The sequence below is a fragment of the Tyto alba genome, unplaced genomic scaffold (assembly GCF_018691265.1).
Source record: "Tyto alba isolate M040663 unplaced genomic scaffold, T.alba_DEE_v4.0 Super-Scaffold_9, whole genome shotgun sequence".
Classification (NCBI taxonomy): Eukaryota; Metazoa; Chordata; class Aves; order Strigiformes; family Tytonidae; genus Tyto; species Tyto alba.
The window spans coordinates 41,997,839-42,011,256 of record NW_024881330.1 but is presented as its reverse complement, the minus strand read 5'-3'; the positions used below and the strand labels follow the sequence as shown (position 1 = coordinate 42,011,256).

At 41.0% G+C, this 13,418-nt stretch overlaps 1 protein-coding gene across 2 annotated transcripts in view; it reads right to left on the bottom strand.

Moving 5' to 3' along the window:
* Window positions 1–98: 98 nt before the first annotated feature.
* PLAG1 (PLAG1 zinc finger) overlaps window positions 99–13,418 on the bottom strand; it is a 52,733-nt gene continuing 39,413 nt past the window's right edge. Inside the window, exons 2-4 of one of the 2 annotated variants that reach the window (XM_042786293.1) lie at window positions 11,047–11,146; window positions 6,922–7,280; window positions 99–6,328 (exon numbers count right to left, since the gene is read on the bottom strand). In XM_042786293.1, the coding sequence (XP_042642227.1) occupies window positions 5,065–6,328; window positions 6,922–7,163 (1,506 nt within the window). In that variant the 5' untranslated portion in view covers window positions 7,164–7,280; window positions 11,047–11,146 and the 3' untranslated portion in view covers window positions 99–5,064. The remainder of the gene's footprint in view (window positions 6,329–6,921; window positions 7,281–11,046; window positions 11,147–13,418) is intronic. The other variant, XM_042786294.1, reaches the window with a different exon arrangement.

Genomic DNA, 13,418 nt, shown 5'->3' with positions numbered 1-13,418 from the left:
TAACTACACCCAGCAACACTGGATGTATTCTGTAATAACTTTTTGTAATCCCAAACATGCAGATCAAGATTATCTATTGAAATGCCAGGCATAAGTTATTCATTAACTAAAACCATTCTGTAATTTTATTGATATATTTTGTGGAGTTCACATATTTTTGTACAGCAAACATAACACTGTAGGCCACAAGAAGCTGCAGCACTATTGTTTAATAGCAGCAAGGTATATTTTATAATCAGGGTATGTGGACAATAAATAGTCTGTTTCTTTGGATGTGAATGTTTAAAATGAAGTTCTGCTGCAGCTTCATAATGTGATTGCTATTTTACAGAGCTTATACACAAAAATATATATGCAATCTTTTTGTCTATATTTTATACAAATACAACAGTAGTTTGTGAATACATTTTAAAGTACATATACATGATAAGCAACTCAATTTCCCATATCACAGGATAGCAAATTTTAAATGCAAGAAACATATACAAATTCAGTCTGGAATGCAGGGTTTCTGTGTTCTTTTTTTTTCTCTATTTTTGACTCAAAAACTTTTATCTTAAAAACATTTTAGCATAGAAGTCCAAACAATTTTTCCACTAGCTAAAAATATAATTTCAGCAATCCGACTCAGGTTTGGGTGTGTCACCGTTCCCCAATATACTCTTCCCAGTTTTTGTCTAAACTCAAAGGCTTTTGGTAATATATAGTATGTTCTTCACTCCACACCTTATAAAAAGCCCACATTTAATTTTAACTAGCAGTCACCTATTTTTGTGAACAAGAGCTGGGCTTGTCAGTGTTTAAATTTGCATGTCCAAAATTTTACTTTTGCAAGTGCATATGAATACATTGTGGTGTTGCACAAAAGTTCATTAATGACAAATTAAGTCACAGTATAAAAATATATCATACAACTATAGGTCTAGTATAGTCCTTTTTTCTATGGGTAAAAATACATCTGAATGAGACAGGGAGGTTTGTAGCACCATGAGAGGAGTTGTATCCCAAGTTACATTAGCAGCATGATCCAATATAACAATATTGCAGGAGTGTTTCTGAGGAGATAAACATTCACTCTGGTTCAACTGTACCACTGAAGCTTATACTGAAAAGTGTTTACATATGATTAGCAATAGTTCTGTGTCACTTCCAGGGCTAGATAACTGTTATCAAAAGACACTGCCTTCCAACAAAAGTAAGACACCCTTATTGCATAAAAGCTTTGGGACTATCCAAACACACTTTGCACTGCTGCGGTGTTCTTTGTGTGTTGAGCGTGATGCTAAGTAGGCTGCGGTGTTAACCGTACACTGGGAGGATGCAGGATGGACAGCTAAGCCTATACAATTTACTACATACCAGATAAGTACACTTATTTCAGAGGCTTATCCATAGACTGAGAAGAATACAGGATGAGCTGCTAAACCAGTGTATGAGACAGACATAACAAAGGATGACAATCCCGCTCCCCTCGACCTTTACGGATGCAGGATCCGGCCCTAAGTTAACTTCAGACAGCAGCATAGCGATGATAGGGTATGATAAAAAAAAAAAAAAATCTGCATCAAATACTGCATGTTAAACATTTTTGCCATCGTTTACCATCCAGAACTCCAGAGGACACAGTTTGCAATTGGTGAGGACAAACTCCTAATGTTTTTTTGACTGGTATTCAAAATGGCAGTAGAAGACAGTGTAGTTTGAAACATGTAAACCTAGTAAAAACCATTGTAAAACCCTTAAGAAAGACACACTGGTTCTGTGCAATATAGCAAATTGATAAGAAAACACTGTAAAAATGTACCTGTTTAAAATTACAATGTCTACCATTTTGTACACAAAGCATTATACCAAAGGCCTACATATATGTAATCTAATGGCACTTGAAACAAATTATAATAAAAGGTTTTATAATAAAAAGCATAACCTGTAAGAAATTTTCTTAAAAGGTTTAGGTTTTCTTTTTGAAAGTGCTATATCTTGTAATATGTGTAACATAGAGGTTGACCAAGCTTTATTTTAAAAAATATTGGCCTATAATACAAGTTTAGCTCACTAGGCAAATGATCCTGAAAATATGTACTCTTAACATTCATTATTAGCTTAATAAAGCAATCAGCTCTGGCTCATGTTTCAGTCAGTATATGGTTTTTAAAAACCGCTACTGCCAAATTAACAATAAATCACTCTATTCCACAATTTACTACTAAATAAAGCACAAGCAACAAGTACACAAAAATATATATATTTAAAAAAAAAAAAAAAACAACAAAAAAACAAACAAAACCTTACTATAAGTTTAGAAGTTGCACAAAGAGTGGTGCATGATCAGCCAGCCCTCCCCCCCTCCCGCCGAGAATCCATCTGAAATCAAGCAAGTGGCGTTTAAAAACTGATGGTTTAGTAGTGGCCAATATCGACTCTGCCTAAGTGATATTCGAAAGCACTCCGGTGGTGGTGGTATTGCTTACAGTGTCGGTCTGCTTCCACACTACCATACATCCTAGTTCTGTGGCAAACACACTGGGTGCAGCCACCCACTGAAACCCTGACTGAATGAGGTTCAATATCTTGTCTGAGGTCCCTATTTCTCAAGTGAAATGTACGTCTAACTCCATAGTGAAATGTCAGTCCCTTTACGGGAAGCTAAGGCACGAACAAAGTAGTAAGGAGTCTGGCTACACACTATGAAATGGGTGTTGGCAAACTGTCTGTTGGGTTTTGTGTTTTTGGTGGAGCCTAATAGGCAACTGAGACGGATAAACAGTTGCTACGGATTGGAAAGTTGTGTGCCAGGGGCTGCCGAGCGCTCCCAGCGTTCCCCCACTGCAGGGAGAGTTGCAGATGCTCGGCTCCCTGCCGGACATAACCCACTGGAGGAGTTAAATCCCTTTATCTTCATCTCAGAGTAATTGCAAGGATTGAGAATGAGCCCAAATTCTTTCTGCGCGCGCGCTATTGTTGCTGATTTAAACTAGAATTACATTCAGTTGCTTTCACCTTGTGCTCTGTTCATCTGTATTTTTCTTTCCTTTAGAAAGGTGAAGAGATAAAAAGCAATATTGAACAAATCATTCAACTAAAGATGTAAGTAAGTGAGCAATCTGTTTCACAGAAACCAGAGGAAGCAGTCATGAAGCAGAGCTAAAAGCCCACTTTGAGATAACGTGCTCCTAAACCCAAAATCTAGGAGTAGTTTGCAGAATTTCAAAAGGTATTTTCCTTATTAATACATCCTTATTTTAATGCCTTTGGAACACAAACACATTTATAAAAATGTTATCTTTCAGTAATAAAATTTAAATACACATATGTATAAAATAGTAAAACTACACCTGCATATTGCTCCTAGAATTAAAAAAAAAAAAAAAGTAGGAGCTACTGATAAAACATCCGGAGCATGAGCTCCTTAAATGGGAGCAACTTTTGTTTCCGTGAAGTATATTTAGTTTAACCACTTAAAACCTTGTATGAACCCTCATTATTGTTTGAGAGATACTAATGTACTTGATTTCTATTTTTTAATTCCTTGTACAAAAATGACAAGGAAAACAATGCTATTGTTGAATTACAGCAAATCTAGTTTGCTTCCATGCATCACAGGGTTGGTTGTTTTTTTTTTTTTTTTTTTTTTTTCCCTCTTTTGGTTATTAGGGGTTGGGGAATAGAATATATTGCATTAGGTAAAAGTGGTGTAAGCAATATGCTTTTACTTCACTCCTAAGAGTCCTGTCTTTAAATCTTGGCAATGGGCAAAAAGTCCCTAACCAAGTACCCAGGTGTAGAAAGTGTGATTAATATCTAACTTGTTGCTTAGGAGGACATAACACACCATGTAACACAACTGAAAAGATCATTCCAATAAAAAAAAAAAAAAAAACAAACAAAAAAAAAAAACCAAACCAAAACAAAAAACTGGTATTTGCAAATTTACATTCACTCTCTGACTGCACACTAGTTTTGAACTGAAAACAGATACACACTTTCTGGCTGGACTTGATCCACCCTTTGGCGGTGGCAGCTGGGAGAAGACTGATGCCTACAAATGTGAATACACTACTGGAAGATTCCTATGCAGTACTCTTTCTATGCTACTAAAGAGAAAAAAACAGCAAGTTAAGAATTAAAACAAAAACTGCGACAAAATATTCTGCATTACTACATTACAACACTTTTATATTTCAAGATCAGCCATTAATTTTGCCTGTTTCCCTCTACCAGAGTCATGAAAGCACAACAACACAGTTCCAAATTCAACTTGAAACATTTGTCATTTAGGCAAGCAGAGATTCTCTGTTGAAATTCTGTTCAGCCATGATTTTAGAGAATTAAACTAAATTTTTTTCTTCCACTATCCATAACAGGCCGCAAAAATTTAAGCCAGAAAATGGCAAATTCTTTACACCTTTTATAATGACTTCAATACAAGTCAAAATGCTATATATATGTACATGTGTATATATGGACTTCTATATATACACACACAAGTTTTCAGAAAAATCTGAATTCTATATTTATTTTAAAAATTTAGATTTGTCATTACAGAACAGATCAGATGTGTCACCATTTGGGAAGAGGATTTGTTTGGAAACAGACTGGAGAATTTTTTTCCCAAATCTTCAGGAATCTTTTTGATACCTATTTTAACTGGATTCTTTGCAAACAGTAAAATATATTAAAAGGTAAAAGTGGCAGTTCTACCACTGACATAAAAAAAAGAGAATAGCTGGTATGGTTGAATTTTTTAAAAAGGGATGAGTGTTGAGAGTTTGATTGGGATGACTTTCTACTGAACATCTTAAATGTGTCAATTGGCAGTGAGAATGAAAACAATACAATGAGACTGGTTTTTTTTAAAAAAAAAAAAACAACAAAGTAAACACAGCTGAGAATAAACACTTTCAAAACAATTTTAAAAAGTTAATTTAAATTTCTTACTGGCTTCATGAGATTGGTACTGTACAAAAGCAGAGAATTTATAATGTCTTATAGTAGGCACTAAGTTAAAAATGGTCACCTAAGGCATTTCTACAAATAGACAGTAACAAGCCAGCTTTGTACATCTTATTGGAAAGCTTGATGAAATCGTGGTAGGGTGGTGGTTGTGCTTAGACTGCTTGTGAACGCTGCTGACAATGAGTGCAGAGACCCAAGACCTATACTATTGCTAGGATCTTGTGGATCCTGGGTTTGTGGTGGAAGTTGAGTCATAGAAGAATGTGCCTCCTCTTGCGTATAACTCATTCCGAGGTTTCCCACTGAAACAGAAGGATTATAGGGAGGGCCATTTACAGGTATGAAGTTGAACAGCTGCGAAAAGTCCAATGACGGGGTGTTTAGAGGTTCGCTAATAGGAACAGAGCCCTTGGAAAGGGAAACCTCCCCAGACCCATCATCTAGTGGCCCTACTTGTGGATCCAGCCCTAGTTTTGATGAAGATGCTTGAGAATCCTGGGATGAAGAAGGCATACCACTTTGCAACTCCATTAAGTAACTTTCAATTTCCCCTTTCAATGGCTGTTCTTTTTCAGGCATAGAAATTGCATATGAGGTAGTACCGAGCGGATATTTCAACGATAGCTGGTGAGAAGGGTGGACAGACTCCATATCTATTGGACAAGGCATTCCCAATGGTAATGATGTGGCAACCATTTGGTGTGCAGATGCAGAACTCTGCATGGACTGAATCTGAGTGTTGTAGAGATTTAATTGCAAAGTGTTTGTAAATGGCTTTGATGTCAGTTCACTGGAAGGTAAAGACATCACTGGAAGCAGCTCATCCTTAATAGGCACAGAAACATTGCAGGTAAAGGGGTCTAGAAGGTCCATTGGCTCTGTTTTGACCTTCAAAAGTTCTTGGTTGTGACTTTTCTTCATGTGGCGCGTGAGGTGATCCTTCCGCCCAAATCTCTGTGCACAGTACTGACAGAGGAAGTCCTTTCTTCCAGTGTGCACTACCATGTGTCTACGGACATCCTTTCGGGTGTAGAACCGACGATCACAGTGTTCACACTGGTGTTTTTTCTCCTTCACTCCACCCGATGACTTGCCTGCGTGAGTTTTTAGGTGCTCCAGCAGCACTCCGGTGCTTTCAAAAGTCTGCAAACATACCTTACAGGTGAGGTCACCACTTGTTGCAGCATGCAAAGCCAGGTGACGTTTGAACCCAAGCTTGGTATTGTAGTTCTTTCCACATTCTTCACACTTAAAGGCCTCTTTGTTGGGATTGTGTGTATGTAGGTGATTCTTTAGGTGATCTTTTCGGTGAAACATTTTCTCACAATAATTACACTTGTGGGTTTTCTCAGGAGAATGAGTAGCCATATGCCTTTAAACACAGATATATTCTGTAAGTAATTATTTTGATCAAAAAACACACGTGCTCATTTTTTAATGGCAGCTAAATACTACACTAAGGGCTGCTTTGCAACAGAACCTTTTAACTGAAAGCATGACACTACAAAGACAGTTCAACAAATTTAAATATAGCAAAATGTGAGCCATTTCTCTTAAATCAACACTTTAGTTTTTGTGGGTTTTAGCTACTGTAAGAGGGGTATATGGGCAAGTATGAAAGTACTTGTGTAAAAGTCCATAGCCAAAAAATTTTCAGTCCATACTCTTTTCCTTGTGACAATTCCTTATACAAATGAAAATTCTACGCTCATTTAAAAAACAAAACAAAACAAAAAAACAACAAACACAAAACAAAAGCAGAAAACAAATTAAGAAACAAAATCAAAGACATTAGCTTGCAAACTTAGGTAATTTAGAATTCTAGAAACAATCCAATAGCTACTTTAATTAACACATCCTCTCTGCAATCAGCTGAAGGTGTACACAAATATATACTTTTACACGGCTTAACACGGCCAACATAAAATAGATAATATAATCTGAAAGATAAATAGAGTTTAATACCTTAGTAATTTGTACTTAGAAACAAAGGCCTTGGTGCAGTCTTGTTGTGTGCACTTGTAGGGCCTCTCTCCTGTGTGAGAGTATGAGTGAACCTTTAATTTCTCAACACTGTTAAAGGCCTTGTCACACAGTTGGCAAGGAAAGTTTTTTCTTGGTTTGGTTTCACCACGCTTACGTTTCCCTGAAGGGACTTTCTGGGTATCTCTTACTTCTGACAAATCACCAGGAATGACAGTGGCCATCGCAGCCTAAACCAGGCCTTCTTGTTGGACACTTGGGAATTGCCCAACTCCACTAAATGATTTAGCTTTAGATGGCTTCTCAAGTTTCATGTGGTCGTAAAAGAAAGCAAAAGGGGACTGGAAAAAAAAAATAAGAAACAACTAGTTTGTAACTAAACTTAGATTTTGAAGTTTACTTGCTATGTGATGCTTCTGAATAAAACTTAAAAATAAAATTAGGTTCAGCTGGTCTAATGTAATACCTGCAGGTTTCTTTACACTATTTGCTGCAACTCTTAAAACGCATTGCTCAGGATGAACAGATCCACATATGCCCTGAAATCACACCTCACAACCTTCCCCTCAAGCACTGATGGAGGACAGCAAAATTTCTGTCAGATTATGGGAGGCATCAGGCAAGGAGCCTACCTACCCAGATGGCTTTGGGCAGTTTTGGATTTCAAAGGAATTAAAAGCCACGCCTGTGGTGTTTGCACAGACATACGCACACACACACTCATACACGCATGCACACAGTTATCAAAGCAAAAATCTGTAAGCCTCAAAATGTTTGAAAACCTGCGCAAAAAGTGGCAGTACCCATGCTGACAGTCTGGGGGGGGAAAGCTCATGTTCTCGGGTGTACCTCCTCGCTGTGACTACAGCACATTTATGGATCTACTCTAGTAAAATGTGTGCAATGATTGCTAACGCCAGGTGAAATCCCTCTGTAAATTTGCCCTCTGCTAACAGAGACTTGACATATTAACAACAGAAATCCCACAGATTAGGGGTAGATTAGACAGATTAGGGTTTTATCAACCCAGCGCTAGAGATCCCCACCCTCCTCACACTACCCTGCAAAACGTAGGGATTGTAAACGTTCAGATTTAGACTAGCTCAGGATGGAGGGCTCTTAGTCCTGCCGGGGCATTGCAAATCATGGACTAAACCAGAGGCTTCCAGTTTAGAGAAGGTGCGTGACACTCGTGCGTGACTTGCGGGTGAACAGCTTTAAATTCGTCATCTGGTACTGTCTAGTAGCAACTGGGCGCCTGCCACGACAGGGCTCTCAACAGCCCTCCTTTGTCAGGGGTAGCTGACAGCTTTTTTTTCATCATCGGAGCACAATTGCTACTACAGACACCAAAATCCACTGCTACCCGTTGCGGGAAGGGTTGAGGGTGAGTGAGCTCTGTAGCGGCGGGGGGCGAGGAGGAGGACAACGGGAGGACGGCACTCAGCGCAAGCGCTTGGCAGGGCCGGAAAGCCCCCCAGATTCGGCCTTGCTCCCCCAAAAGCGGCGACACCCCCCCCACGCCACCCCGTTCCCGGTGCGGTGGCTCACAGCTGCTGTCCACCCCGGCCCCTCTGCTGGGGCAGCTGCTGGGAGGCCGGGCGGCAGGGAGGCCGGGGCAGCGGCCGGGCCGGGGGGGGGCTCGGCGGCCGGCCGCCCCCACAGCCCCCAGCAGCGGGGCCGGGGTGGACAGCAGCTGCCGGGACAGGTGGAGCCGGGCGGCCGGGCGGGAGCCGGGCAGGCAGCACCAGGCCGCAGCTGCTCCAGCCGAACGCCACCTCCCCCTGGCAGCGAGGCCCGTTCCCCGCTGGCAGCGAGGGGAGGGGGCGAAGCTTGGGAGCGGCCCCGGGGCCTGGTCCCAGCCGCCCTCGGGCCCGGCTGAGGCTCCGCAGAGACGGAGGGAGCCAGCCACTCCAGAAGGGAGCAGAGAGCGGCACCCGGGAGGCAGATGGGGGGAAAGTGCGAACAGTCCTTGCAGGAGCCCCAGCGTGGTCCTGGAGGAAAGCGAGGAGGAAGGAGAGCCTGGGTTTTTCTCAACGCATGGCAGGACTGGAGGGCTGGAGGGGCAGCGAGGGGAAGAAGGGATGCGCCCTTTTCATAAAATGCCTGCGTCTTATGAAATCTTCAGGCCGAACGTGTACACAGAATATGTCCTTGTCTATGCCTCTTCCTCCCTCCTCCCCATGACATTTCCCTTGTCTTTACAAGAGGAGAAATGGAAACCTGCTGCCTTTCAGCCCTAAAGTCCTTAAATGGCAGGCTAAACTTTGTTACCTTCTTTAAGCAGGGAATTTTGTAAGACCACCTTTACTCCCCCCAATTTTATATTGAACTACTAACCTCTTCAAAGATACCCAGTCACAGAAAATGGGCTTCTTTAAGGACTCTCATGATTTCAGATTAGTCTCGGACTCATTCCCACTCATGGGATGAAGCCTAGAGACATCAGTTCCATGAGTGGGAACATGCACAGGTCTTCAAAGTTTCAGATCAATTTTATTTTCTGTCTCATAATCAACTATCTAGTTCATAAGTGAAAAAAATGAATCAGTTGTTTGGAGACTTGGGAGCAATAATTTTCTGCAATAAAAGTAAATGAAGACCAGTTCCAAGGAGTCTGATTCACATCAAAGTTGTGATATATTTGTGGATTGAAAGTTTTTTTTTTTCAATGTATGCTTTAATCAGAATCTGGTAATAAAATTAATTTTGCTTTCCTGTAAATGAACACACTGGTCTTCTATGCATATTGGCCTGAATACAGAACGAAATCTTGTTTTAGCATAGTCTCTCCTGACAAATGAAGTTTGGGTAGAGAAAAAAAATCCAACCCGATCTCCACTTACACAGGGTGTATCTATACCACATAGGCACCTAGGTGAGACCCGTCACCCAGAGATGACTTGGCGGTAGCCGTGGCCCTCCCTGCATGGCTAGGGCACCTACAGTCTCAGCGGGGTAGGAAAGGGCTACGACCCCTTTCACCTCCCCGCCAAATCCACACCTAGCCTGAGAGACAGGGCAGGCAGCGTCCGCGGCAAAGGGCAAGGGAACTGTCTCCACAGCCTGCTGCGGGGGAGCGTGGTTAATTTGACCGTGCTGGGTCCAGAGCTCGGCAGCAAGTGGCCTCTGCGCCCAGCCGGTGACAAGGGGAGCGAGACATAGCTGGCAGGACACGGGGAGGGACAACGGACAGAACTAGGATGGGGCAGTGGGGCCAGGGAGGCACAGGGAGCAGGAGTCGGGAGTACCATGAGGATAGGGGTGGGCTGGTAACGCTGGGGGCACATGGGGAGGAACTGAGCATGCATCGAGCTGGGGAGATGCAGGATGTTAGGGCATGCAGAAGGGTCTGATCTGAGGGCAAAAGCAGCGTTTGCTGTGGAACAGCGTATGAGGCTTAACTGTTAAATTAACAGCTCCGGCAACTTCTCACTCCTTTTCTCAAGGCAAAGATCACACCTCAGGCTGGAGGCCATCCTATATTCAGGCCAATATAACATTACTGTTATCTTCTCCAAAACTTCAGGTAACCTAGTTGCTGTACCAGAAGTAACTCAGAACATTCACACGGATGAAGAACTCAAGTTTTGTTCCTCCATGATCAAAAATAATTAAGCTGACTTTGAACTGTGCTTAAGTGTCCTCAAAAATGCATCATTAGAACAAAGTGTGGATCCAATCTTTGACAATGACAGTGTTTTATTAAAAAACATGTATGCACTATTATCTCAGTACCATTTCTCAACAGATGAGGCAATTAAGAACTTCAGTATTGACCTCTGAATGCAAATAACCACTTTCTTTCTTTCTTGTGGATATATAGACTGAGCAATGGAGATAAAACTTTAAAAACCACTGATCCTCAAATATTACACTTTCCAAAGACCAGCTGAAAGAATTTTATGAGTAATATTGCCTGTTTGTGTCTCAACATATTATCACTTAAAATCCTCATTCTTACTGGTGTTTTCACAACTGCAGGATGAATGATTATATGCAGTATCAAATATAACAAACACATTACACAAAAGCTCATATATAATACTATTTTTAAAGAAGCATATACTTAAGGAAGGATTAAAGCAGCCTCTGTTCAATGCACACCTGATGTTTGCCCACTAAAGTCCTCAGATTTTGGTCTTAACCAGTTCCGCTGACTCTTCTTGGAGGAAACCAGAATCCAGTACTTCCCATTTTTACTGGTCTGAAAAACAAAAGGAAGAATGGACTAGACTCCAGCGAAACCAGTATATTCAGAAAGGCTGGGATGTGGCAAGACTGGGGGTTGGAAAGAATCGGAAAGGAAAAGTTAAAAGGGATAGAACCAACCCATGCACAGAACATTATGTACTGTTAATTATAAACTGTAGGAACCAATCATTCTTGCATTATCAGTAGCAATTATGCACGTCAATCTGCAGTATACTTACATCATTTCAACTAATGCTACGCTGGACAGTAACACATAAGGAGATAAAATTAGACAAGAGAAAAGGAGCTTTCAATACAGTTAAAACCAAAACAAAAAAATCCACAGACCAGAAATAACTTAGAAATAACAGCAAAACTCATGAAATGCTGGGCCCGGACTTGAATTTCTTACTCAGAAAGGACTGAATAAGAGAAGATTTCTGGATTAGGGCCAACTTTACTAGAACCTAATGCCTTCATTCTGCTTAATTATACAGGAAATAGCAGCTTAAAAGGTGACCTGCAAAGGAAAATAAAATTAATTTAAAAAAAAATAATAAAGCCTCTTAATGATGTACATGCTACAGGTAAATCCCAATAAAGGGCAAGTCTAGGTGTGCCTGAGAAAATCCAGAGGGCTTTTCTGGAATTTCCCTTATATTTCCCTTTTCCCTGCCACCATTCTTTTGTAAATTTGCAGCATGTCTTCCTTATCTTGCTAGAAGGCCTCCTGGATGACACAGGTACATGCAGAAAGCACGTTCAGTGCCTCATTGTAACAGGGAGGTTTATCCCCTCCGACTCTTCCAGATACGTAAGGGCAAAGCCCTATACAGTGCACATGCCCCACGTGGCATAGCAAGCTGAAGATATTTGGCAGGAGCCCCAGAGTAATGTAACACTTCCCCCCGCACAAAGCATTTTCCCTTCTCACTTCCCATTCACTCCAGTAAAGTATTCTTCCTTTTGGTACTGCGTTCAGCTTCACACAGCCCCAGCCTCCTCTGCTGGTAAGCACAACCGTGAGCAAACCGGCGTCTGTGAACACCTATTAAAGGCAAAAGTGCTTCAGAGCAACCCACTGAAGCTCTCTTACAGCTGAGGAGCGTTTGTCTGGGGCTTTGTACACACAGGCAGGAGGTGGAAACAGTTCCAGTACCCAAAGAAAAAGTGAAAGCTCTGTTTTCAACTAATGAGCAAGAGAGAGGGCACAACCCTCACCTCCTCTTTAGGAGGTCCCCAAATCGCCTTGTTTCAGGGAGAAAAAGCTGATGACTCCTTACTCCCTCCCCCAGCAAGACCCCTATAAATTCGTTACTCTGTGATGCCTATCTCAACGTCTTCCACGATTGCAGCAAAAAGGAAGAGCTTCATTATCCAGATGTCTCTACTAGCGTAACTCACGGTAAGTAGACAATATTTAAGACAGCCGCATAAAGGTAATGGACTAAGTCTTCGTGGACCCAGTCCCTCCACTATTGGTATTTACAGATTATGTCCTGTTCAAAAAAAAAAACCCCAATTCTATTTAAAATATAATGCCCTCTCAACAGTATTCAACATTTTCTCTTAAATGCTTATGGTACTCAATTCTCACCACGCATCTTAAGTCACTCTAGCCATTAGAGGCATGGAAAGACTGTTGTACCAGGGGAAACTGAAGCAACTGGAATGAGTAAATAAGCAAGATAAACACCAGATGTAGGTAAAATGATGAAGAGAATGTAGGAGGAAATTCAGGTACTCTTGTTCATTACCTTATGAATATAGCAAAATCACAGTGCAGTGGATCCAGATGAGGGCAATGCTATGCCTACAATTAGCTGGGATCTCAACTTCTACAAGACCATTATTAAGCAAAGAGCTTAACAACACACACACAAGAAGTGGTAAATTTGTATGAATAATGAAGACATCTACTACATTTGACAGGATTAAGTGAAAGCAGAAAATAATATAATTCCTATGCTTTGTGACAATAAATCAGCTATTGGATAAAAGACTTTTTCTTGTGCACATAATACAGAAGTTGTCCATGATAGTGCTGATTTTTAGGCCACCTCTCTTAGAAGCTTTTGGTGCTAGAAAATCTCTGAGGCAGAATACCGGACAAAGATGTACCATTTTTCTCATAACTGCTTATAGTTATAGTGTTATTAAGTTTTCTTCTCAACTAGACGAGTTAGGAAAGATTTTTAATGAATAACAAAGCTCAAATTATTCTCCACATGAAGTAGAGAAGCATCACACTTCAAAAAACATTGTCACATGCACATGCCTAAAAC